Source organism: Enhydra lutris, unplaced genomic scaffold (genome assembly GCF_002288905.1).
Source record: "Enhydra lutris kenyoni isolate GAN:26980312 unplaced genomic scaffold, ASM228890v2 scaffoldscaffold12, whole genome shotgun sequence".
In the NCBI taxonomy this organism is placed as follows: Eukaryota; Metazoa; Chordata; class Mammalia; order Carnivora; family Mustelidae; genus Enhydra; species Enhydra lutris.
In genome coordinates, this window is record NW_019154096.1 from 24883615 (window position 1) to 24906848 (window position 23234).

The window sequence follows — 23234 nt, forward strand, 5'->3', positions numbered from 1 at the left end:
CCCCCCCCCCGGTCTGCCATGTAGGTAAAGGCAGATCTTCGGGATGGCGCTTTGGGGGTGGAATTCTGCACACTCATGGGGTTCCACAGCACAGGAAAAGTGGGTCCGCTCTGCTCGAAATGGGCATGCCCCCCCACCCTTTCCTTGGCGTCCCCCCACCCACTCGCCCCTCCCCGCCCTCAAGGAGGGGTCTGCACGCGGGGAGTCACACACATGTGTGTTCCCAAATGCTCGCCTGTTGTGTGCGGTGTATTCACACTCTTTCTCTCTCCCCCTTTGCTCCTCCGGCTGGCCGCGGGCCTGGTTCAGGCGGGCCTCATCCGCACGGACAGCAGTGACTACTTCATAGAGCCCCTGGAGTGGGGGCAGCAAGAGCAGGAGGCCCGCGGGAGGACGCATGTGGTGTACCGCCGGGAGGTCCGCCGGCAGGAGTGGGCCGAGCCCAGCGGGGACCTTCACAATGAAGGTAGGCAATGGGCAGGTCCCTGAGCTCCACCTCGGCCTGGACCTGCAGTATTTCTAGGTCACTTTAGACCTTAACCTCTGGAGCCTTGGCCTCAGTCTTCTCATCTGTAAAGTGGGACTGGAGCACGTATACCAGCAGAGAAACCCAGGGGGTTTTAGAGGCTACTACAGCTGGCTGGAGTTGGGGGCCAGGCGAGTGACTTGGGTCCCCTGAACTGAGGCCCTGGGGACTCCAGAAGTCTCTGCGCAGCCCTACATTGCTTCGGAAGGAGATTTCCCGGCCTAGCAGAAGGTGCAATGGTTCCAGTTAGCTCTTTCCCCCCTTAAAAATCAGCTCAGCCCTTGGGAATCAGAGGAAGGAAGGTCTTAGGGCACTCATAGGGGGAACTGCCAGGTATCAGGGCATCGGGGTCCACTTTGGGTCCAACAGACCATTTTTAAATCCTATGCCCAACACTGTCAGCTGTGAGACCCTAACCAAGTTACTTAACATCTCTGAACCTCGTTTTCTAATCTGTAAGGTGGGGGCAACTGTGGCTGTCTCTGGCCGCGTGTATTAGTGATAGTCCATATAAAACTCCCAGCGTGGCACATAGCAGGTGTTTGATAAATGATTTGCTCTTACTCCAGTATTGTTATTAGGGTAAGTACTGAGCAGTTAGGCGAGAGCCCCCAGGGAGCAGGGGCAGCTTTACAGCCTGGGGATGGGCACAGGAGCCCTCATACCAGCAGCCTTTAGGACCCATGCTCGGAGTGAAGGGGGGAGGCAGCGTGTGCTGGTCTCAGGCCCATGGCCAGACACACTGTCCAGCTTAGCTTTGCCATGAAGCCCCTTGGGCCAAGAGGACACGAGGAGGCCTTGGGTGGAATCTGGCCTTGAATGGACCACACCCTCCTGCCAGGGCCCTGGTGGGGTGGGGCAGAGTGAGAGGGAATGCTTGGAAACCAGTTGTCCCCACACACGAGGCCTCCTTTGAGGCTCCAGCGGCTGTCCCAGTGTTGCTCATAGGAGAGGCCGAGCTGGGTGGTGGAGGGCTCTGCAGGCTTGGGATGGGGGGGGTCAGGGACTCGTGGAGCTTCGGGGGGTGTTGGGGGGAGCTGGGGTGGATTTCAGGGCTAGCCTAGGACAGCACCATGCCTTCCACTGTGGCTGGGAAGAAGAACGTGTTTCCCTGGGCTCCATTTTATCTGAGGCCAGTTCTGAACAAAAGACCATCAATATCCCTTTTTGGGTAGACCCTGGGGAAGTTCTGCTCCCCGGCTGTGAGCCTGGAACCAACCACATTGCTTGCTGTCACAGTCAGTGGCTAGGAAGCCACTGAGCTCACAGAGTTGGCACTCGGGCTGGGGAAGGCTGGTGGGGCTCCCCGTCATGGGGGGAGCCCTGGGCCTGTGGGGGATGCCATGCTCTGGGCCCACCTGTGTCTCTCCTTAGAAAGACAAGCGGTGGTGGAGGGCTTTCTTGGAAACCTGTCGACATTCACTGTTACTTTAAGACCACTGGTGGGTCTGGGCCCAGAGAGCCCAGATTAGCATTTCTGGGTGTGCCTGTCCCTGCTTATCATTCTTGATTAAGTCAAAAGGTTTCACCTCACCTCTGTGGGTATACCTCTTAGCCCTCAGAGAAATGCCTCAGAGGCCTAGGCTAGAGTTTGCTTAGTTGCCAATAAATGGGCTTTTGAGAAATCTGCCTCAGCCTGAGCTCCTTTCTCCATCTCTGTCTGCCCCCATGGCCCATGCTGCCCAAGTGTCAGCCCAGCTCAAGGGTCCCCTTTCCTGGATCACTGAGCCCTCTGGATTTCACCGGGGACCGTCTTCTTGTCCCAGATAGGCTGGGGGGTTCCTGGAGAACAGATACTACATCTTCATGATCTTTCTTCCTTACATGGCCTCTACCACCCCACAGGGTCTGGCTTTCCTCGAGGAAGGAGAGGAGGCATCAGAAGACCGATCAGATTGATTTTCTAGCTGAGCTGTGGCCTGTGAAGGGGCCTCAGCCCACTGGGTGCCACTGTAGGAGTATCTGACATGCACTGATGAACTTGGGGACAGAGGGGACTCTTCTTGGCACTCAGGGTGTGGTCTTGACAGCTGCTTCTGGAAGAGCATGCGTGTCCCCACAGACTCACCCACTCATACAGAGCACACACTCACACACCTCACACACTCATCCACTCATACGTAACACACTGCATTCGGAGTCTGGAGGTAGAAATTCCCCTGGCCAGACCACCACAGAGACTGCCCTGTGGACCCTGCTTGGCCTCAGGGCCTGTGTCCCAGACACAGCCATGCTCCTAAGGCTGCGCTTTCCCTCCTCACCCCACAGCCCCGCTCTCATGAATCAACGACCAGTCCTCCTTCGCCCCCTCCCCAGCCCCCGGGCAGCCACCCATCTACCTCCTCTCTCCATGGATATGCCTGTTCTGGGCGTCTTATGTAAAAGGAATCAGGCAACATGTGGCCTTCTGTGACTGGCTTCTGTCACTCAGCCTGTGCGTTCCATCCTTGTAGCATGTGACAGCCCTTCCCTGCGTGTGGCCGGTGATACTCCAATTGCATGAACAGACCACGTTTTCTTTATCTCGCCATCTGTGGATGGACATTTGGGTTGTTTCCATTTTTTGGGTATGACCATAACACCGCTACGAGCGTTCATGTACAAGTTTTTGTGTGGACGTATGTTTTCATTTCTTTTGGGCGTAGAGCTTGGAGCGGAATCGCTGCATCCTATGGTAACACTGTATTTAACTTCTGGGGCAACTGCCAGGCTGTTTTTCAGAGCAGCCGCACCATGTCACACTCTCAGGGGGGCTTCTTGGGTGGGCTCCTGGAAAGCTTCCCAGGAGCCCTGCTCCCCCCACCCTTCCCACTTGGAAGGTTACCTAGGTCTGGCCCAAAGAATGAGAGACGGAAGAGGGTGTGGGTGGCACCTCCCCAGGGCCTGTGGTGACGTCAGCAGGTCCTCCCCACAGCCCCTTGCTATCTTTGCTGTGAGGGAAGTCCGGGTGGGCCCTGAGAGGGTGTGACCACAGAGGAGCCAGAGCCCTGGGTTTGCTTTTGTTCTGGGCTTTGGCCGTTAACCTGCTGTGTGACCCGGGAGGCATCCGGCAGCCTCTCTGAGCCTCCCTTTGACAGACCTGACTGGGAGAACTGTCAAGGTTCCAGCTGCACATTTCACTCGCAGTTGGTAAATCTACGGGCCCTGCTAACATGTTGTGTTGGGAGTGACTGTCGTTTAATGTCCCCACTCCAGGGGGAGAATGCCTGCCCCCTCTCCTCCCCTCCTCTCTCCTAGACATTTATCTCTGGGCTGCTATACTCACCCCTGGGCTCAGGTGCCAGGTCGAGTGAGGGCGACAGCAGCTGGAGCCCCGCTCTCCAGCCTGTGCGTCACTCAGTGGGCTGGCCGCATGCTTCTGCTTTCCCCATGGGCCAGTGGGCACGTTTTTCCAACGCTTTAGTCCAGTGCTTTCCTTCCTTTGCGCTTGCGGGCCGCTAACCGGAGGGAAGAGAAAGAGAAACAGCAGAGTCCCATGGTTCCCCCTGTTGTCCTGTCCTCAGATTTCAGGTCCTCAATTGCCCGTGTCCATAGAAGCTGAGAGGCAGGACTTGTGTCTCTGCCGAGGCACCGGTGGAACGCTCCACAAGGGTTACCCACACTGTGGCCGGCATCACCCCATACTTGCTCACAGTGGATTTTGCCAGTGTCCTTCCCTCTGCTCGGGATCCTCCGTTCCCTAAACTCCAGCAGGTTTCTCCTATTCCCGGTCTGGCCCAGTTTCGATGTCCTCTCCTCTAGAAGCTTCTGTCAGTTCCCCAGTTCTGGCTTGGGTCTCTGGTGTGGCAGCCTTCCCTAGTCTGTCCTCCTGTAGGCCTTGAAGTTATCGTAATACTACCTTCTGGTTCCTTCTCTGTCACCTGGGGCAGGCATTGGGGCTCGAGAGGAGGGGACCCTGCCTTCATCACCTACCCAGCGTCCACCCACCTCCTAAGTTTGGGTCCCTCCTGTAGCCACACACCTTGATACATGCTGGATGTGCACTGGTGGCATTTTTCTATCCTTAGCCTCTGTCCCACTCTTTGGGAGATTCTCACATAACTGGATATTCACAGAAATCAGTGGTACAAGGATCAGAACTTCAGGGTAGGATGGTGGGGAAATCATGAAATGTTAAGGCTTTGGAGCCTTCTCAAGAGACCCCAGGTTCCTATCTTGCTTCCTTAGTGTGGGGGAGGAGAAATAAATTTCCCTTTATCCTTCTAGGTTCTTGGCTGAGGCACCCTGTAATAAAAGATAAGCAAGAATAAAGCAAACAGAGGTTTAACTACATGCATACCTCCTGTATACATGGGAGAGCCCCAGGGAGCCTGAGTAACCCCCCAAATGGTAGAAGCCACCACCTTAACATCTCCAGCTAAAGACAATAAGAAGATGTTGGTGGGTGGAGAGGAGGAGCGGGTTATGGGACGTTACCAAGGAAAGTTCAGTAAACAAGGGGAAGGTTATGTGGATCTAGGTCATTTCCTTCTTTATTGATAAGAGTTTCCCGAGATTTAAAGTCATCCTCCTTTTCCTGGTAGAGACAGGGAGACACCCTTACAAATGGGGATTTTCCTTCTACATGAAAACGTCTCTTGAGAAAAGGCTCACTTCTACACAATTTCCAGAAATTTCCCTGTGTCTGCTGTTTCTTAAAAATAATCCGTCTAAAATAACCCTCATGCCACAGAGACATATTTTGGGGCGGCAAATGGTGACCCCCTTCATTAGTTTTTCCCACAGCGTCCTCAGGAACCCTTAACTTGACTGCCCCAAGCAATGTTGCTCTGGTCTATTCAGATTAGGATGTAGATGACTGATATCTGCTTTGGGTGCTACCTTCTCGGTAGTAGACCCCATGGTGACTTTCCAAGCCCACTCTCTTGATTGGGACAGACCAGGACAAGCTTCTCTGGACCTCAGTATGTTGACCTGTTAGAGCAGTGACCATATTGGAGCAGTGACCTGAGAGTTGTAAGGATTGGATTGGACTCAGTTAGGCTGGGGGTTTGTAAACTAAGACCCACCACGTATTTCTGGAATTTAAGTTTTATTGGGACAGACATACTTGCCTGCTTATATATTGTCTATGGGCACTTGTATGCCAGATTGAATCGCTGAGACAGAGACGGTATGACTCACAAAGCCAAAAATACTTACTATATGGTCCTCTACAGAAAATGTTTGACAACTCCTAGATTACATCATACAAGTTCATGATCCTAGTTAAATAAATATTTTTGCTTTTTGCCAAAAAGGCAAAGTGGTGGTGATGACATTTTGGGTTGCTAGCAGTGACCTGGAGGGAAGGATCTGGGGGGGTGGGGAGACGTACTCCAGGGGTTCCTGCATAGGCTTGCACCACGATTTTTTCTCTTTATCGAGATGTTTCTATCCACTGCCCCCTTTGATTTTTATAGCCAGGTCCTGGGTAAGAGATCAAGGATGGTTCATCCCCACGTCCCAGGAGGGGAAAGGGGGGCTTGGATGGGTGAGTGGGCCAGGCTAGGGCACACAGGGAGATAGCGCTGCATGAGAACTGGGGACCTAGGCTCAGGATTCCCAGCCAGATCCCCCTTCTCTGCAGTTCATCGCCTCAAAGATGGAGCCATAGCATGGTGCTCGGCAAAGGGCTTGTGCCCCCGAATTCCGCCGTGTGGAAGGAACCGTCATGCTAAGCTGGCTTCCAGAGGCAGGAAGAGGGCCCACGTGATGGGGCTGGGTGGGCCGGTGGGCGGCATCCGAGCCACAGCCGCTCCCATGGGTCTGACCTCTGTCCGTCTTCCCGTCCTGGTTGGCAGCCTTCGGCCTGGGTGACCTCCCCAACCTGCTGGGTCTGGTGGGGCAGCCGCTGGGCGACGGGGAGCGGAAGCGGCGGCACGCGAAGGCGGGGAGTTACAGCATCGAGGTGCTGCTGGTGGTCGATGACTCGGTGGTGCGTTTCCATGGCAAGGAGCACGTGCAGAACTACGTCCTCACCCTCATGAACATTGTGAGTGTCCCCGCATCCCGGGGTGTCGGGGTGGGGGGGCGCCACCGGTCTTGGTCCTAGCAGCCCATTTCTCTCTGGCCCGGTGTTTCCCGGTGGAGTTTTCCCAGCAGTGGGACAGGCCTGAGCAGACCTGTTGTCCACTCCAGGCCAAGGCTGGTCTCCACTGTGCACGCCTGTGCCAAGGGGTCCCCGGCCATCAGCGCCAGCCCCTGGCAAGCTGGCATCCCGGGGACAGTGGCTTTAGGGTGGGGACACATTCAGAGCCCCAGGCAGCGGTGGTGGTGGTGGTGGGAGCAGCTCACGAGGCTTGGAGTTGTAGACTTCTTCGCTGAGACGCCCATCTGCAGAAAATGCCCGATCCCAGGAGGAAAGGCTGGCCAGCTAGTTGTGAGTCGGCCCTGGGGTGGGGATGGGGTCGAATCCCAGGCCTGGAAGGTGGGCCTTTGATGTTCCCTGAGAACAAAAACACTCTTCTGCAGATTTAGGTCTTCGGCTCCATTGGTAAGAGTTTCCAGAGCTTGAAGCATCCCCTTCTGGTACTGCTGGGGAGACACCCTTACAAATACAGTTCCCTTACACCTGTCAATGTCTCCTACAAAAGGGTAGCTTCCACTGGGGTTGGCAGGGCTTCTCATATGTCCGGAATTTCTTAAAAATAACCAGCTTAAAACAATCAGTATGCCAAAGAGGCATCTTTTGGGGGTGACAAAACTTTCCATCCTTCCTTGTTCTTACAGCTCTGTTGTCTGTGTGCGTATATAAGTACTCCCTTGTCTAAGCCCCTGAAGCTGGGGTCCTGAGGTGGGGGCTTTGTCTTATACTTTTTTTGATGCCCCAAGTGCACGGCGCACAGTATCCAACCCCCGCTAGGTGATCTGGAAGCAAGCAGCGTCTATGGGAAAGGCAGGGGGCCAGCATCCGCTGAGAGGGAGCAGGAAGGCAGCAGATTTGTGTCTGCAAGGCAGGTGTAAGGAAAAGTGGGGCTAGAAATCCGATCCAATTACAAGGAGCCTCAGGGGAGAGGAGGGGTGCCCGAAAGTATCTCCCCCATCCCTGCCTCTTTGTTTGGATATTAGTTCTTCCATCCCTTAAGGAACCTGCGGTTTGGGACTCAAGGAGCAAAGGATAACAATTGGGGCTGTTCATGAGGGAGGGGGGATAACTATGAATATGGACCACCCACCCCGGCTCTAGAGATTGCTAGCCTAACCTCAGGCACACAGCCCAGTACTAATCCCATCAGTGCAAGAGCAGGGTTAGCCGGAGCCCGCAGGCAGGTGGAGAATGGGAGTGGTGGGGCGGGGACAGGAGGCCCTCAGATGCTGGGAGCCTGGGTCCTGGGTCCACACCGAGGGCTGCAGACCCCAGGAGGGTGACCCTGTGAGCCAGGCCCTATTCAGTCCCAGAGTCCTTCAGTTTGTTAAAGGACAATTTTCAGGAAAAGGTAAAATCAGGGCTTTCGTACAGAAATAAAAGCAGCTAAGTGTTACAGGTTTTGTTTCACTCACTAATCAATGAGAGGACCAGGCAAATGTGATAATGCTTTCAAAAGAGAACTCCAAGAATGGAAACATTTATAATCAGGCATTTTGAAACAAAGGTGCAAACAGAGAGCAGAATTGGCTGTCTCCCAGGGCGGAGGACAAGACCGAATTTGTGCACCCGTGGACAAGAACTGTGCGTTGTTGTCAAGCGTCAAGAGCTCTCAGTCGTAAAGCAGCTTCCGTGGAATCGGGTTCAGATGAGGCTGAAAGGTGTGCTGTGGACAAGGCCGTTTCCATCAAAGCGCCTGTTAAAATTATTCTCGCAGTTTGAGGCTTGATCAGGGTCTCCGGTAGAGAGCCTGTCCCGGGGATGTCAGGGAGTCTGGTGGCCCATCTGATGTACCGGCTGTGTCTCTGTCCCTGGAGTTGGGAGGGTAGCAGTCTCGCTCAGGACACAACCCCGGGTGCTGGCTGTGTGACCATCCAAGCGACTGAGTGGTCGAGGTCTTTGATGAACCGTATAAGGAAATACTGTCTTCTATAGAGCAAAGTATACTTTTGGAACTGTTTTCTAAAGGCTTGCCCAGATGGAGATGGGATTCCTTCAGAAGGGTCTTGTTAAATCTCTGGGATCTGAAGCTGTGTGGAGGGTGGAGGCCAGTGCATGGGAAGTGCCACCAAGGTCTTGGTGTTCCCGACGTGGAGGCCAGTCGCCTAGTAGTCCTTCTTCCCTGGCGTCCCTCTCCATGTCCTCTGAACTTTACTGGGGACCTTTATTGGAGAAAAGTAAGCCTGTGTCCTGCTCAGGCTCTCTTGACCTCAGACCCATGACTCAGCCTTGGACAGGGAGCACTTCTGCTTCGCCCTCACCAAACACTGTGCCCCCGGGGCTTGCCTTGGAGACTATTATTTCTAGAGGCTTGGTTCCGCGTTCCTTCTCCTTATAGCCTACTGGAAAGTGGGTGGGGAGAGTAAATGTCTTCCAGAGGTTCCCGAAAGGCTGCTTAAATCTGATTCTTCTGCTTACTGCTGGCTTGCCCTATGGGATGTGGAAACAGAAGGGGAAGTTGAGGCAGAGCTTCTCCACCCCGCGAGGGGCCTGTTCCTCTGGGGAAGGGAGGCTCGCCATGCTGAGGAGATGTTGTGTGTGGACCTACAGCTGCCTCAGGGGGTCTGTGAGCGGTGGGATCCTGACTTCCTAGCTGCAGGGTTCTGGCCACCTTTCCTCCCAGAGGACCCACAGCTCAGCCCGTGCATTGTGTGGGGAGTTTATCTGGCTGGGATGCTGGAAACACTAATTTCCTGTGGGATTTCATGAAGCCAGTAAGAAGGGTGTCCCTGTGCTGTCCCCTTGGAGCGCCTGCCTGCCTGCCTGTGACCATTTCTGATCTTGATTTGCGGGGCCAGGCCTGTCCTGGTGAGATCAGGGAGGGATCCTGTTCCCAGGATGTATGGACCCTTTGTGCTAACCCTGGAGGAGGGGCCAAAGCCATCAGTGAAACGCTCCAAACCATCTGATCAGGCCCGGCTCTCAGGCTGAGCTCAGGGCATCCTGCCTCTCACTTTCCTCTTGCATTACCCTGGGGATGTGCTGTACGTATTCACGAAGCTGCAGCTGGTGGCCTGACTCCCTCCTCTCTCTTCCTGACATGCTGCGTGGGCCCCTGATGGACTTCATTTGCCTGTGCCTCGGTTTACCCATCCGAACCAGGCCACTTTCCTTAAAGCATCTTCAAATCTCAGGACTGGGGAACCATTTTGAGAGCTTTGAAACAGAAGGAGCAGTTGTGTTCAGCAGGTAGTGAGTGTCTGGTGTATGCCTAGGATGACAGGCTCACATTCTAGAAGCTTCGGTCTGACTGCAAAGATAAGCCTCGGCCCATGGAATGATTTGGGGGCGGTGCTGAAGTTGCTTAGAGGAGGCAGCCCTCCCTGTGGACTTGGGGGGAGAGGATTTCTGGAGTGGTTTGGAGCTGAGGCTGCCTCAGGCTGGGGGTGGGGGGGTTTGGTGATATGGAGCATGCGGGCCCGGTGAGCATGCTACCATGCACAGCGGGGTTGCGAATGCAGGAATGAGGGGACAGCCAGGCTGGCAGAGGTCCCCGAGGCAGTAGCTGGGCCCTGGCACAGACAGGAGTGGTAAACAGCGCCTGACAGGGGCACCAGCATAGATTTGAAGGAGGAGAGGATGGGCCCCAGAGCCAGCTGAGGCTGTGACGGGCCCACAGGAAGACTCCGAGGACAGGGACTCTGCACTTTCTCAAATACCACAGTGTCATTCCAGTACCTACCACATGTCAGGCACAGGGCTGAGAATCTCAGAGACAGGCGCCGTGAATCCTTACTGTGGCCTCAGGCCAGCGGCATTCCTTTGACAGCTGTGGCTCCCAGAAACCAAGTGACTTGGCTCAGACTAATAAGTGGCTGAGTTAGGATTCAAACCCAGATCTGTCTGATCCCGAAGTTCGTGCTTTCCCCCCACTGCTGCTGTGGTAGAACATGGTAGGGAGCAGCTCTGAGGAGGAGGTGGGGGAGGATCCCAGCCCCCCGGCCTGGGAGGTAGGGACGGTGCTGCCTGTCCCCCCAGATGGATCTCTGTATCCGAGTCAGGATTCTGAGGCTTCACCCCTGGGCTGGCTTCCTCCTCTTGGCTCCTAGCCGTGGCCAGATGCGCCGGCCAGGGCCGTGGAGAGAGGCAGGCACTGTCAGGGGCCCTCTCCTTGCTTGGGGCGACACACCCAACCTCTGGGGCAAGGACTTCCTTGGACAAGGGGTTCCTCCGAGGGCAGAGCAGAGGGAGGGCGAGGAGATACAGAAGCCCTTCTGTTGGTCCTCACCGAGCTGGACTACAGCGGGACCCTTCTCAACAGCCCACGTGGGGTGGCAGGCTCGTTGCCTACCTTGCTCTCCACCCTGCGGGCCATGCTGCCACCACAAAGGTGTTGGATGTGGTTGCTGGAGAGACATTGCCTGGTGTCTCTGAGTGGGTCCCCCCGCTCTGACCTGCTTTGGGGCCCCTTCCTGAGGCCTCCCAGATGCCCTGCTGGGAAAGTGGGGTCCAGATGGCTGTCAGACCAGGGCCTTGGTAGCCTCAGACCGGGAGGGTGGCATTCTCTTGGCACATCACTGTGTTAAATATTCATTATAAAGTCCGGTTTGGAACACCACGGAAACACCGTTTTTGTGCCGAGAGAGCGTTGTTTCGCCAGCCCTCCTCCATTTGGGGATACGCCAGCCTCCGGAGCAGTCGTCCTTCCTGCTCACTGGAAGGACGCGAATCCTTCCCCTCCCTCTCTTGTGGATTCTTTCTCTTCTCTCGTCTCTCTCTCCAAAAAGCTTTCCACTGCTCCTTCAGGGCACTCGGAGACCCCCCAAAACAGAAAGCAAAAATCTTCTTACTTTAAGGTCATGGTTCTCCGTGGGGGCAGTGTTGCCTCCCAGGGGATGCTTGGGAGGGTTTGGAGATATTTTTTGGTTATCCCAGCCGGAGGGGATGGGAGGCGTCTAACATCCCCGAGGAGCCCGTGTGCTGGCTGTTTAATGTCCTAACATGCATGGGACACCCCCAACCTGAGTGGCCCTGGGGCCCAGGGGGCCAGCCCAGAGGTGTTAGTGCCAGTTCCCACTTGCTGGCATTCGCTTTTCCAGAGTAGCCCCCCCCCCGGGGGGCAGAGAACCTTCGCACAGAAGCACCAATGCTGGGGTTCTGAGCCCTAATTACCATGAGCATCCCTCACAGTGGGGAGAGCTTTGTTGTCAACAGCCTGGCATCTCAGCTGCTGGAGGGGAGGTCACACGCCTGAAATCCCCTTCCCGGGCTTGCCTGATGGACCTGTCCTCACCTCCCAAAGCGGGAAGCGGAGGTTCTAAACCGACCGAAAGATGCCACTGATTGACCAGGTTCTAGGCGCTGTCCCAGACACTTGACGTTGGCCTCACCGTCTGTTCTCCCGGGCTTCTCTGCAAGGTTGGTTTGTCTACACTCGGGTGAGAGAGTTGGGCTCGGCGGGGTGAGGTCATGGGCACTTTGGGTCTTTCCAGGTCTCCACGGTGCCTCTCTTCACTTTCCAGGAGGCTGACCTGGGACAGAGAGGCTGCTGTGTTTTGGAGACAGCTCGTTGGGGGTACATGCTGAGCACTGAGGACCCATGAAAGGGGCTTTGCGGGGCTGGGTGGTCCATCCCCATGCGCCCTGGAGCCCTCCTGCCCGGGCAGCCAGCCTGTGAGGTGGGCTGAGTGGCCGAGTGGCTCAGGCCAGCCTGCAGACCCTGGGAGCCTCAGCCTCCAAGATCTCACTGGGGACCTCCGAGGCAGGGCCTGCCCACGGGGTATGGGAGTGAGCGCAGTGCACTGGCCGGGACTCAGCATCCCAGTCCCGGGGGAAACCGGGGCCCACTCTGGCCACCGCCTGGGTCAGCCCTATGCTGGGGGCGCTGGGTAGCAGGGATCCTGGGCTGCAGGCCTCGGAGGATTACTGATGCACAGCCCCACATGGTGCACACCCCGCAGAGAGAAGGCTTGTTTCCATGCATGCGTGTGTGCAAGCGCCCACATCTGGTCACCTGTGTGTTTAACACGGATGTGTATGTGTATGTAGATACGTGTACCAGATCACGTGAGCACACACAGAGGAGTCCACACATCATGTGTGGGGCACGTACTTGCCATATTTCATCAAAATTGAACACATCGATTGTCAGATGCTCTTGTTATTCTATGTAGTTAAGAAACAGAAGAAGTGGGGCACCTGGGTGGCTCGGTTGCTTAAGCATCTGTCTTCGGCTCAGGTCATGAACTCGGGGTCCTGGGATTGAGTCCTGTGTCAGACTCTGTGCTTGGCAGGGCGTCTGCTTCCGGATTGTCTCTCCCTCTACCCCTCCCCCTGCTCACATGCGCTCCCTCCCTCTCTCTCTAAAATAAATAAATAAATTTTAAAAAAAGTACTACCTATTAAACTCTGATAAAGATGTTTCCTTATCACTTAGAATGTTTATTTGCACATTTTGGAAGAGCCCTTTTAACTTGATCGAGACTTAGGTGTTTATCACGTATTACTTGTGTACACACATAGACGTGACACGTGGGAGAGTAAGGTGTTCCCTTCGCTTGCTCTGTTCGGAGCATTCCTTGTCCAAGTCCCTTTCCGCACGGAGCCATCCAAGTGTGTGCTTCCCCGCACAGCATCTCCTGGTGCCATCTGGAGTGTCAGTGAGGCTGCAGGCGCGCCCCACACTTATCTTTGGGATTTCCTCCAAGCTGGAACCTGTTCTAAACCCCTGTTTGAAACGGGGATGCCTTCTTGATTTTACTAGAAGGTGGCAGTGGAGGTTTTCAGTCAACCAGGACCCCCATTCCTTCTTCAGATTGCCCCTAAATGGTCCACTGCCGGCAACGGCAAGGGGTCACGGTGTCCAGGGAAATCCCCGGGAGCGACATGAGTTTCTTGCTCATGGGGGCAGTGCCAAGACGATCTAAGTGCCTCCGACCCGCCTTGATGAGGAATGGGGGAAGAAGAGCGTCTGAGACACGTGCGGTGGACAGAGTTGCTGCATCCTCTCTTGTTGGAAGGGTCGGGACTGGGGGATGGAGGGCCGGTCCTGGGGCCTGAGGCTGAGGAAAGGGCGGGACAGATGACTGTGGCCGGCCTCTCTTCCCAGCAGGGCTGCGCCCACTCTGTTCAGGTTCACAGCCATAAGTGACCCGGGAAGGCACGTGAGCAGAGGCTGGACATGAACTCCGACAGCAGCAGCTGTGCTCGGGCGGGCTCCGCCATCGCTACAGGCCTGCTATTCTCTGGTCAGAGCAGGGTAACGGGCCACGCTCCTTGGAGCTCCTGCGAGGAATGGCTGACCCTTAGAACCGGAGCAGAGAGTGTCCAAGATGAGCACCCCGTAGTCCCAGAAAGGAAGTGCTCAGCAAACACCACCCAAACACCCCAGAACTGACAGCGGGGGTGTGTTAAAGGGACACAGGAGCCAACTGAGAGAGCTCCCGGGGGCCAAAGCTGGGATAATTGGTGCAACAAAATCAATAATGTAGCACTGAATTATAACCCACAGTGTGAAATCCATATTCGTGGGTTCATACTGATAAATAAAGGACAGAATAAATAGATGGGAGGAGAAGAATTCCAAAGATTGATGGAGATACTGTGTCCCCAGGAAGGTGGATTTGAACTCCCACTCCTGCAGCAAGGGCCATGCACAGTGACTTTGTCCTGAAGAGCACAGCATGGGGGTGGCCGCTGTCCCAGCAGGCGGTGGAGGTCAGCCTTGCCAGGCACCAGGGGCCCTGACATCACGTGGGGAAGGGGGCACTTCAGCTCTGTGGTCTTCCTCTCCTCGGCCCGTGCCACCCATCTAACTGTGAGACAGACATCAGATGTGCCCACGTTGACGGACCGTCTGCTCAACGCCTCACCGGAATTCCTCGAAGCCGTTGGGGTCATCAAAACCCAGGGAAGTCTGAGGAACGATCAGGAGGAACAGTCTGGAGCAGCCCACTGGGGTGTGGTGACAAAATGTAACCTGGGGTCCTAGATGTGGTCTCGGAGCAGAAACAAAGGACATTAGGGGGAAACCAGGGAAATCTGAAACAAACATGGGCTTCGTTACCAATAACGTGTCCTGTCGGTTCAGTCGTTGTGGCAAAGGTCCTGTGGTCATGGCTGACGTTAATCACAGGGGAATCAGGGCCTGGGGCCCTCGGAAGCTCTCTGGACTCTGCTGGCAGCTTTTCTGGAAATCTAAAGCTATTCTAAAATCAAAAGTATGCTAATTAGAAAGAAAAGAAGGGATAGTGCTTCCTTCGGAGAAGGTGGCTGGGAGGAACCCGTGAGGTGGTCAGGGGTTGTGGTGGCATCAGCCCTTCCGTGGCAGTTCATGTCCTCTCCTGTCTGAGCAGGGGGTGGGCTTGAGACCTCGGGGTTGCGCTGTCCCAGCATGGCCACTCCCGTCTGGGACCTGCTGCACCTGGCCGACCAGCAGGTAGACACGCCTCCCCAGAGCTCCTTGGGAGCCGCATTCCCTAGCAATGTGGGTACTCGGGGCTGGCCAGGGACCATTCTGCCCTAGACCCCGTCTCTGCACAGACAAGGAGAAGCCCATCTTGGCCTGGTCCAGAAGGGAAGGCTGCCAGCTGCCCTCCCGTGGGCTCCCCGGGGGCCTAGCTCTCCCTTCCAGCCCTAGACAGAGGCCCAGGCATTTCTGCTGGAGCCACCCAGAGTCTGTCCCTCCCTTTGGACAGGAAAACAGATGCAGCGCTCCCACCCCAATTAGACCCTCTTTTGCTTCTTCTTTCTCCCTGGGCTTGACCACAAAGCTCCTCCCCACCCCCCAACTCCGGGAGGCCTGCCCATGCTTACAGGAGAACAGGGAAGGGGCTCTTGCTGCCACTCCCTGCCTAACTGTGTTGCTGTTTACTGGGTGTGGAAACCCACTCTCCCATCTCCTCTCCCAGGCCAGAGAAAGCCCACTCCAGCCGGCCTCCACAGGGACTGGTTCTGGAAAGCAGCTGGGTTTTAGTGGCAAGAGTCACAAAGATCTGAGCGTAAATCTGAGCCTTCCCAGCTGGGTGGAGTTACTCAGTTGGAGTTACTGGGTTACTGGAGTACTGGAGTTACTGGAGTTACTCAGTTACTCTGGAGTTTCTGGGTGGAGCCATGGGCGAGTTACTCAGCCTCTCTGAGCCCCAGCTTTATCACCTGTGAAAAGGGAACAATTCCTCTCTCCATGAGGTTGGTATGAGGTTGTATGCAAGCCCTCAGCATGGCTCCTGACACATAGTAGGTGTTCAATGAACAGCAGCTCTTCCTGTAAGCCTGGTGGTTTCTGGCTTCTGCTGTGTTATCGCATAGCTTCTCCCTTCTTCTCTTTTGTCTCCCCTTGGCCACAGAGAGTCCTGACCTTTGCCTGTTTTTCTAATATATACCCAGGCGCTGTCCTAAGCCAATACATGAAGTGGAACCCTAACCGGGGGGTCTTGGCACGTTGAACTTGGCTGAGGTGGGGAAGCAAGGAGATCAGACACAGGGTTCTTTTCTGCCCTGTGGGTGTGTCTGGCTGCTGTCGCATGGGGGCCCACCACCAGGGGAAGCGGTTCCTGGTCTCTCCGGAGCTGGCACGCTGGCCTGACTGCTGCCATTTGGGAGGCAGCCGTCCATGGAGGGCAGAGGCTGACAGAGCCAGTTCTTGATCGCCCAGCCGGACCAGAGCCTGTCAGGGAGCTGCCTGTGGGTGTGAGCCAGCGGTCCTGGGCCTCTCAGGTAGCTGTGCCTCTCCTGGCTGTGGTCCCAGCATCCACTGGCTCACGGCTGTGGCTGGGACCCTCGCGCCAGGCGGCTTCTGTGGTTCTGGGTGGACATGGCAGCTCCGTCCGGCCGCCTCCTCGGCCTGTGCAAGCGGTCAGGACAGCTTCAGCTGACTCCAAGCCCTAAGGTCCTGCTCAAGGGCTGGGGCTGATCAGGGTGTGTGCAAATGAGCGTGCCGGGCCCCAGAGACGGACCAGACCAGGGGATGTGGAATGGCAGGGCTAACCCCACCTTTTTTTTTTTTTTTTTTTTAAATAGAATGACTTTATTTTCAGCACCCTTATGTAGTGTGAGGAAAGACTAGACTATCGTTCATGGCTGAATCGTGCTTCTTTACCCCCTTCAGAGCTATTTGTCCATTCTTGTGCCTCAGGCCACCTTTTGGAGATCGCTTTCCATCTTCCTTTGCTGCAGACCCCTCAATGGGGTCTGTGTAACTGTCTCAGCTTCTGTTTCCTTGATAATGTCTTCTTTCATCATGGTTCTTAAAAGCTGGTTTCCGGCTCCCAGGACCATGGGCGGGCGGGTTCTTTTATTTTGGTGCTTTGACGGTATTACTTCAGCGTCTCCCCTTGTCGTTGTTGAAAACCTACTCCTAACCAGATGGCCCTTCCTTGGCAAGTGGCCCGTCCTCTCTCTTCTTGGCTCCCGGAAGGTTTTGTCTGTGACTGACATGAGCACGGGGGGTTGGCCCCCAGAGACCATGGCCACCGTCTCGCCCCAGGAAGAGAGCGGGTATGGTCAGTGGGACTTCCAGAGAGAGACTTGAGGCCAGTGGGGGAGGCTGAATGGGGCCCATGGCACCCAGAATTTTCCAAAGGGCTAGCACATGCATTGCCGAAAGTGTGCCAGCATGAGCTGGGAAGAAATTCTCCATCCCGGCTGGGGCTGGCCTCAGCTTTCTCGATCACCACTGGCCTCAGGGCTCTCTTGCTGGCTCCATAGGATTCCTGCTTTTCTCTCTCCTGCACCAAACCTTGGCCCATCTTCTCCAAAGGGCCACAGCCTTCTTGGGTGAGGCTCTTTCTGGGTTCTCCAGCAAGCCCTCCCCGCCCCCTCCAGCCCATGTATACCCCATCTCCTTTTCTCCCAACTCCCGGGATCTGGGTCGACCCGTCACCTGAAACATTTGGTCGCTAGATTATTTCAGAGCGCTGTGCTGTGCCGAGCAAGGTCTTTCTGGATGGAGAGACCTTGTCTCTGTCTCTTTCTGCTCGCTCAAGTATTGCATTTAGGCCAGTTACCCCTGAGTGGGAGGTGGCATCACGAGGCCCCACTCAGTCTCCGCCAGTGTTGGACACTCGGGCTCTGATTCTACCTCCCTTTCAGAGAGGTGGCAGCCTCCTCCCCCTTTGCACGTGAGGACCTCACAGTGTCCTGGGCTGGAGATGCCAGTCACAGGAGCAGAAGTCACTGGAGGCTTTGATGGGTGGGTTTTATCCTGCCAAGTGTGGGGACAGCCGTGAAGGATATGGCCAGATCCTGGCAGGGATCTGCCTGGCCCGCTTTGGAGCGAGACGGAGCAGGAAGACAATGGCCCTGAGAATTTCCAAATGCCCAGAGGCCTTACAGATGCCTCCACCCAAGCATTCCAGGGACTGCTCTCTTTTCCGGCCCCGGGTCAACCGTGGGTTTACACGTGTCCAAGTGGGGCGCAGATGCGTCTTTGGTGTGCGTGCTTACAGGGCATGTCAGGGGGTCTGAGACGCTGACTGCACCCCATGTAGGAGAAAAGCCACGTTCCGAGTTGGAGGGGCTGAGATGTGAAGGTTTGGGTAAGAGTTATCCTGTGGCAGGTTGAGGATGATTTCAGCAGAAGAGCAAAGAATTCTTAGGTTGGAATTCTGTTAGGGAGAAAATGTACGTGTGGCCGATGGCCCCTCCCCCCATGGAACCCCCCTCCACCACACAGTTCTCCTAGGATAAGTCAGGGGCACATGGTTGAGAAGGACGTTGTCTCTGCATTTGGACACTCTGCCCCTGAGATGTGTGCTGGGGAGCGGAGGAGGGTGGAAGGGAACGCCGCTGCCCAGTGGATTTTCCGGCATTCCCTATGCTGGGGTGTCGGGGTGGGTGGGGGCTGTGTTCCACGGCAGGCACTGGTGTTTGTTCTCAGTTGGGTCCAGACATGGGTGCCAGCTAGGCCCAGTGGAAGGAAGCCGGACACAGCCTGCTCTGAAGTCCCCATGCTCCCGAGTTGGGGCAGCTTCCCGTTCTGGGGGAGCAGTGTGTGGCACACCCGGCTTCGGCTGCCAGAGACCTGCTCTGTCTTTGGCTGACCCTGGAACAGGCCTCCCATTGCCTCCTGGCTTTCCCCTCCCTGCGGGACTCTCACATACAGTTTGGCAGCGCTGTTCCTCTCCATTGGGCAGACTGTAGTCCCTTTGTGGGTTGTAGGCTGGTTCCCTTGCTCATGGACGGAAGTGGGGAGAACAGGGCCACGTACGAAACGTCCTCCAGCTCCTGGGAAGACGTCCTGGCAGGAGTCGAAGGCTGGGACCCACTTCTGCCTCTCTCTGTGTGTGGCCCACTCATTGTTACCAGATGTGTTGTTGGCATGAGAGGTTCATGTGCCAGCCCTAGGACGGCCATTAGGATCCCCACTCTACAGAAACAGAAACAAGTCCTAAGAAGTTGCCTGATATGCCCTGAGCCTCCCAGCGTCCAGGGCAGAGGTAGGATTTGAACCCAGGACTCTGGCCCCAGTAGTGGCATTGCTTTACCAGTGCTGTGTGCCAACACTGACTTTGTGAGCAAGTCACTCCTCCCCCTGGGGTTGTGTCTAACGAGGCGATCAGTTCCGTAAGTCGTGTCCCATCACACACAGACATCGGGGATGATGCTTTTAGATATGTGGAATAATGTTTCATGAAAGAAGCGACATATAAGCAGTATATTCAGGATGATTACGATTTTGTAAAATGAGCCCACGCGTGCGCAGGTACACACGTGCACACATACACACACACACACGTGTGCACATGGCGAGAAGCGCGATAACTGTGGTTATCCTCAATCTATCTGGCCGATGGTTGATTTTCTTTCACCATTTTTGTACTTTTCAAAGTTCATAGGGCAAAGTGTCTTCAGAAAAAAAAGTTAAAACAAAACAGCTGGAATTGTTCAAGGGGCATCCTCAGGAGATGGACCTTCAGGAGAGAGGGGGCTTCCTGTCCTTGGGGGTGGACAGGCTGAGGCTTGTCCATCTGTCGTGGACACTGTACTGGGGGTGTCCTGGTTAGGGGAGTGGGAGGGATGGCACTCTGGTGGACGGTGCCTGGCACAGCCCCATGGCTCCTTGGGGCTGTGGGAGAAGGGAGTTTCCGGATGCCGTGCTCCTCGACTTGAACGTGGCAGAGAATCCCTGGGGATTGTGGTTGTATCGCAGGCTCTGACTTGGGAGGCAGGCTTGAGACTCTGCATTTCCAAGAGTTTCCCTTGGATCTGCTCTGGAAAAGTTCCCCGGGCCCTGCAGAACAGACGATTCCAGTGGCGACTAGAGGGGTACACGGCCTGTGAGGATGAGCATCCTGGCCCAGGTGACATTTGTGGAAGGATCCTTCCCAGCCGTGGAAAGATGAGTGTTTTTCAGAGGGCTGAGTGAGACCGGGGGCCCCCTCGCACTTGGCTTCACGGAGAGAGTGCTCAGGTGGAACCAGGAGGGCCGGGATCTGAATCCCAGCTGCTGTTCCTTAGCTGTGTGTCCTGGGGAAGGCCGTTTTGCCTCTCTCGGCCTCAGTTTCTCCATCGGTACAGTAGGGCTAAGAATGCTGCCTCGAAGGCCGTGGTAAGGATGGGTTGGGATGGCGTGGGTCAGGTACCCGGCTCAGGACCCGCTCTGTGGTCGGCTCTTAACCCACGCTTGATCCCCTCAGATTACCCGCTCGCTTCTCCTGGCAGGTGGATGAGATTTACCACGACGAGTCCCTGGGAGCCCACATAAACATTGCGCTGGTCCGCTTGATCATGGTTGGCTACCGACAGGTAAGCCCCCCCCACCAACAGTCAGGGTCTTGGGGGAGAAGGGGTGTGGGGTCGGTGCATCGGCCTGGTGGCTCTGGGGTGGGGCAGCGTTGGTCAGCGTCTAGGAAGCATTTTGTTTCCAGAATCAGAACCCTGAGACCATTAGAACTGAGGCTTCGGAAGCAGGGGCATTTGGGGGTGTTACACAGGGATTGAGGGATTCCCTCCAAACTCCTAAATGGACAGTCCTACAGCCTCACAGCTGGAGAGCCCGCTCCCCAAGGAATCGATGTGGAGATGGGCTCAGAGCGGGGCAGTGACCGAGACAGGGCCTGCTCTGGTTGATCACTGGGGCCCTGGGCTCTGCAGTCTTAGACTCTCTCATTCTCCCCCAAACAGGGGGTAGCAACAGAACTTTCCTCCAGGGGCTGTGGTCAGGATAAAATGAGACCGTGAACGTAAAGTCTGGAAGAAGTGCTCAGCCCAGCACCTGCCTTGCGAGCCGGTTGAGGGATGAGAGAGCATGTGTGTTGAGTTCTTGGCGGACAGGTGGCCCAGCACAGGGCCTGAAGTGGGAGGGCTATGCGCCAGCGGCTGGAGTTGGGGCTCCTGGTGACCCGGAACCCGCTCTGCGGTCCTATGGGCCTCAGTGTCCTCTACTGGTGGGAGGGGAGCGACGGGTGCTCCCTGCGTTCTGGGGGCTATGGCGATCGCCCCTCTGCTGACGCTCTTGGCCCCTGCAGTCTCTGAGCCTGATTGAGCGTGGGAACCCGTCTCGCAGCCTGGAGCAGGTGTGTCGCTGGGCGCACTCTCAGCAGCGCCAGGACCCCAGCCACTCGGAGCACCATGACCATGTGGTCTTCCTCACCCGGCAGGACTTCGGGCCCTCAGGTACGTAGGTGCGGTATTAGCTGCGGCCGGGTGTGCGCAGCCGTAGGGCCGAGGCCTGGGGCCAGGCGCTCTGGAGCCACTCCAAGGTGGTTCGAGGGGCCAGGCTCCCTGTCGACAGAGAGAGTCCTGGGACTCTGGAGATAGGACCTGACCGGACAGGTGGGTAAGCTTGAAGGGGTTTCCTGGAGATCAGGGAAGTGAATGGGTCCCCATTCTGGTCCCTGCGGTCTTGGCTGAGCCTGCTGGTGGCTCAGCCGCATGTGTTTGTTGACTGACCAACTGACTGGCTCACGTGGAAGTCGGGTGTGTGCAGGCTTGGGGCATCTGGAAATCTCATTGCCTCGATCAGAGGAGGGGATGACAGAGGCCTGGAAGCTGCAGGGGGGCTGTAGAGCTTCATGATGTGGGAGCATTATGATGTTGAGGGGGAGGGGATGGACTTTGCAAAGATCTTTCGTCCTCTAGGCACTCTTTGGCAGCGACCACGTCACATGTCCCTATAGTGGCTGGCTGGGCCCAGACCTCGCTGAGTCCTGCCTCGCTTTCCTGTGACTTCCCTCTGCCCCCTCTCCCTCTCCCCGGCAGGGTATGCGCCTGTCACCGGCATGTGCCACCCCCTGAGAAGCTGTACCCTCAACCACGAGGACGGCTTCTCCTCAGCCTTCGTGGTGGCCCATGAGACAGGCCACGTGTAAGTGTGCGTAAGCGGCACTGGGAAGGCGGGCTGCGCCGTGAGCACCGAGGAGTTCTGTGGGGGTGGGTGGCTTGATCTCAGATGGGGCTCCCATCCCAGGGTCCTGGGAGAGGCCAGGGAAGATGCCCATGTGTTGAGGCCCAGCCGTGATGGCCGGGGACCTGGGGGCCCCGATGGCGATTCTGGGCCTGCCTTGGGACTGGCCCTCAAATCCCAGGGCCATGGAAAACCAGATGTGGCCCCCGCCTTTGGGCAGGTCAACGCCGTGTCCCATCCTAGGCAATGGTCTGTTCTCTAGATGGTCTCTATCACTCATCCCATCCATAACTTGAGGCCCTTCTGACGGCTGTCCCGGCCCACACTGCTGCTCAGCGAACACTGCAGGGCTCGCCTGAGCCCATCATAAACAGGCACTCAGAGCCTCAGGCCCCGGGCCAGGCTGGCAGCCGGCTCTCTTGGTCTCTGGACCTGGCTTTTGTTTAGAGCATAGCCATTCATGCCTTCGACCAGTATTTCTCGAGCACGCTCTGTGTGCCAAGCCCTGTGATAGGACTGGATTGCCGCGGAGAATAGGATGGAGAAGCTCCATTCTGGGAGAAAGCAAATCCGCCACCGTCATCCAGGTTTTCCTGTGGTAACTTGCACCTGCGTAGTCATGCCTTCTGGCCTTGTCTGCCTGCTGGGCAGAACTGAGGGACGCACCCCCGGCCCTTCTGTAGCGCACGCGTGTGGAGTGAGGGCTCCTTCCTGCCGGGGGAAGGACCTGGGCAGGAGTGGGGTGCTGGGCCATCCCGGAGAGGGTCTGCCCCTGCTGTCTCCCACACCCCTCTCCATGCCAACCCTGTCAGCCCGGGAGGCCCGTGGGGACTCCATGCCAGCTCCGCCCCTCACTGAGGCCCCAGCTTCCTCCTCTCCCGTGTGGAGGCTGACACACAGGAATCCTCAGGGTCCCCTTGTGCCCTGGAAGCCCATGGGTCCACATATTTTAGAGCTGGGAGTTTGTCCTCCTGTGCGTGGGAGGTGTGGGGGGTGGTCCACTCTTTGTGGAGCAGAGCCTCTCCCTGTGGAGAGATGAGGACAGCCTTAGTAGTCCACGTGTCTGTCTGGTGGTCAAGGCCAGACGTCGCCACCTGGGAGTATTTGAGAATTTAGAGCCTCTGGGCTTTGGCATCCATTAGTAATGATAAAAAGCCAGACTTTACAATTTAAACTATCACTATGGTAGGTGCGTACCATGTATAAAGCTCTGTGCTCTGTACTCTGGGGTCTTGGAGAAGCTTAAGAGATGGTGTGGAGACACTCAGGAAATGAAGTTGAACTGAACCAAATGCTTGAGACCTGGTCTTTGCACCTTGCAGGTCTTGGGTCGGGTGGGGAGACGTGGAGGGCATGCA

The 23234-nt window shown here is 56.2% G+C and overlaps 1 protein-coding gene across 1 annotated transcript in view; it reads left to right on the forward strand.

Moving 5' to 3' along the window:
- LOC111145385 (ADAM metallopeptidase with thrombospondin type 1 motif 14) overlaps positions 1–23234 on the forward strand; it is a 72832-nt gene that overhangs the window by 21481 nt on the left and 28117 nt on the right. The window contains exons 3-7 of the mRNA XM_022500254.1: positions 310–466; positions 6310–6500; positions 20193–20276; positions 20999–21146; positions 21732–21837. Of these exons, the coding sequence (XP_022355962.1) occupies positions 310–466; positions 6310–6500; positions 20193–20276; positions 20999–21146; positions 21732–21837 (686 nt within the window). The remainder of the gene's footprint in view (positions 1–309; positions 467–6309; positions 6501–20192; positions 20277–20998; positions 21147–21731; positions 21838–23234) is intronic.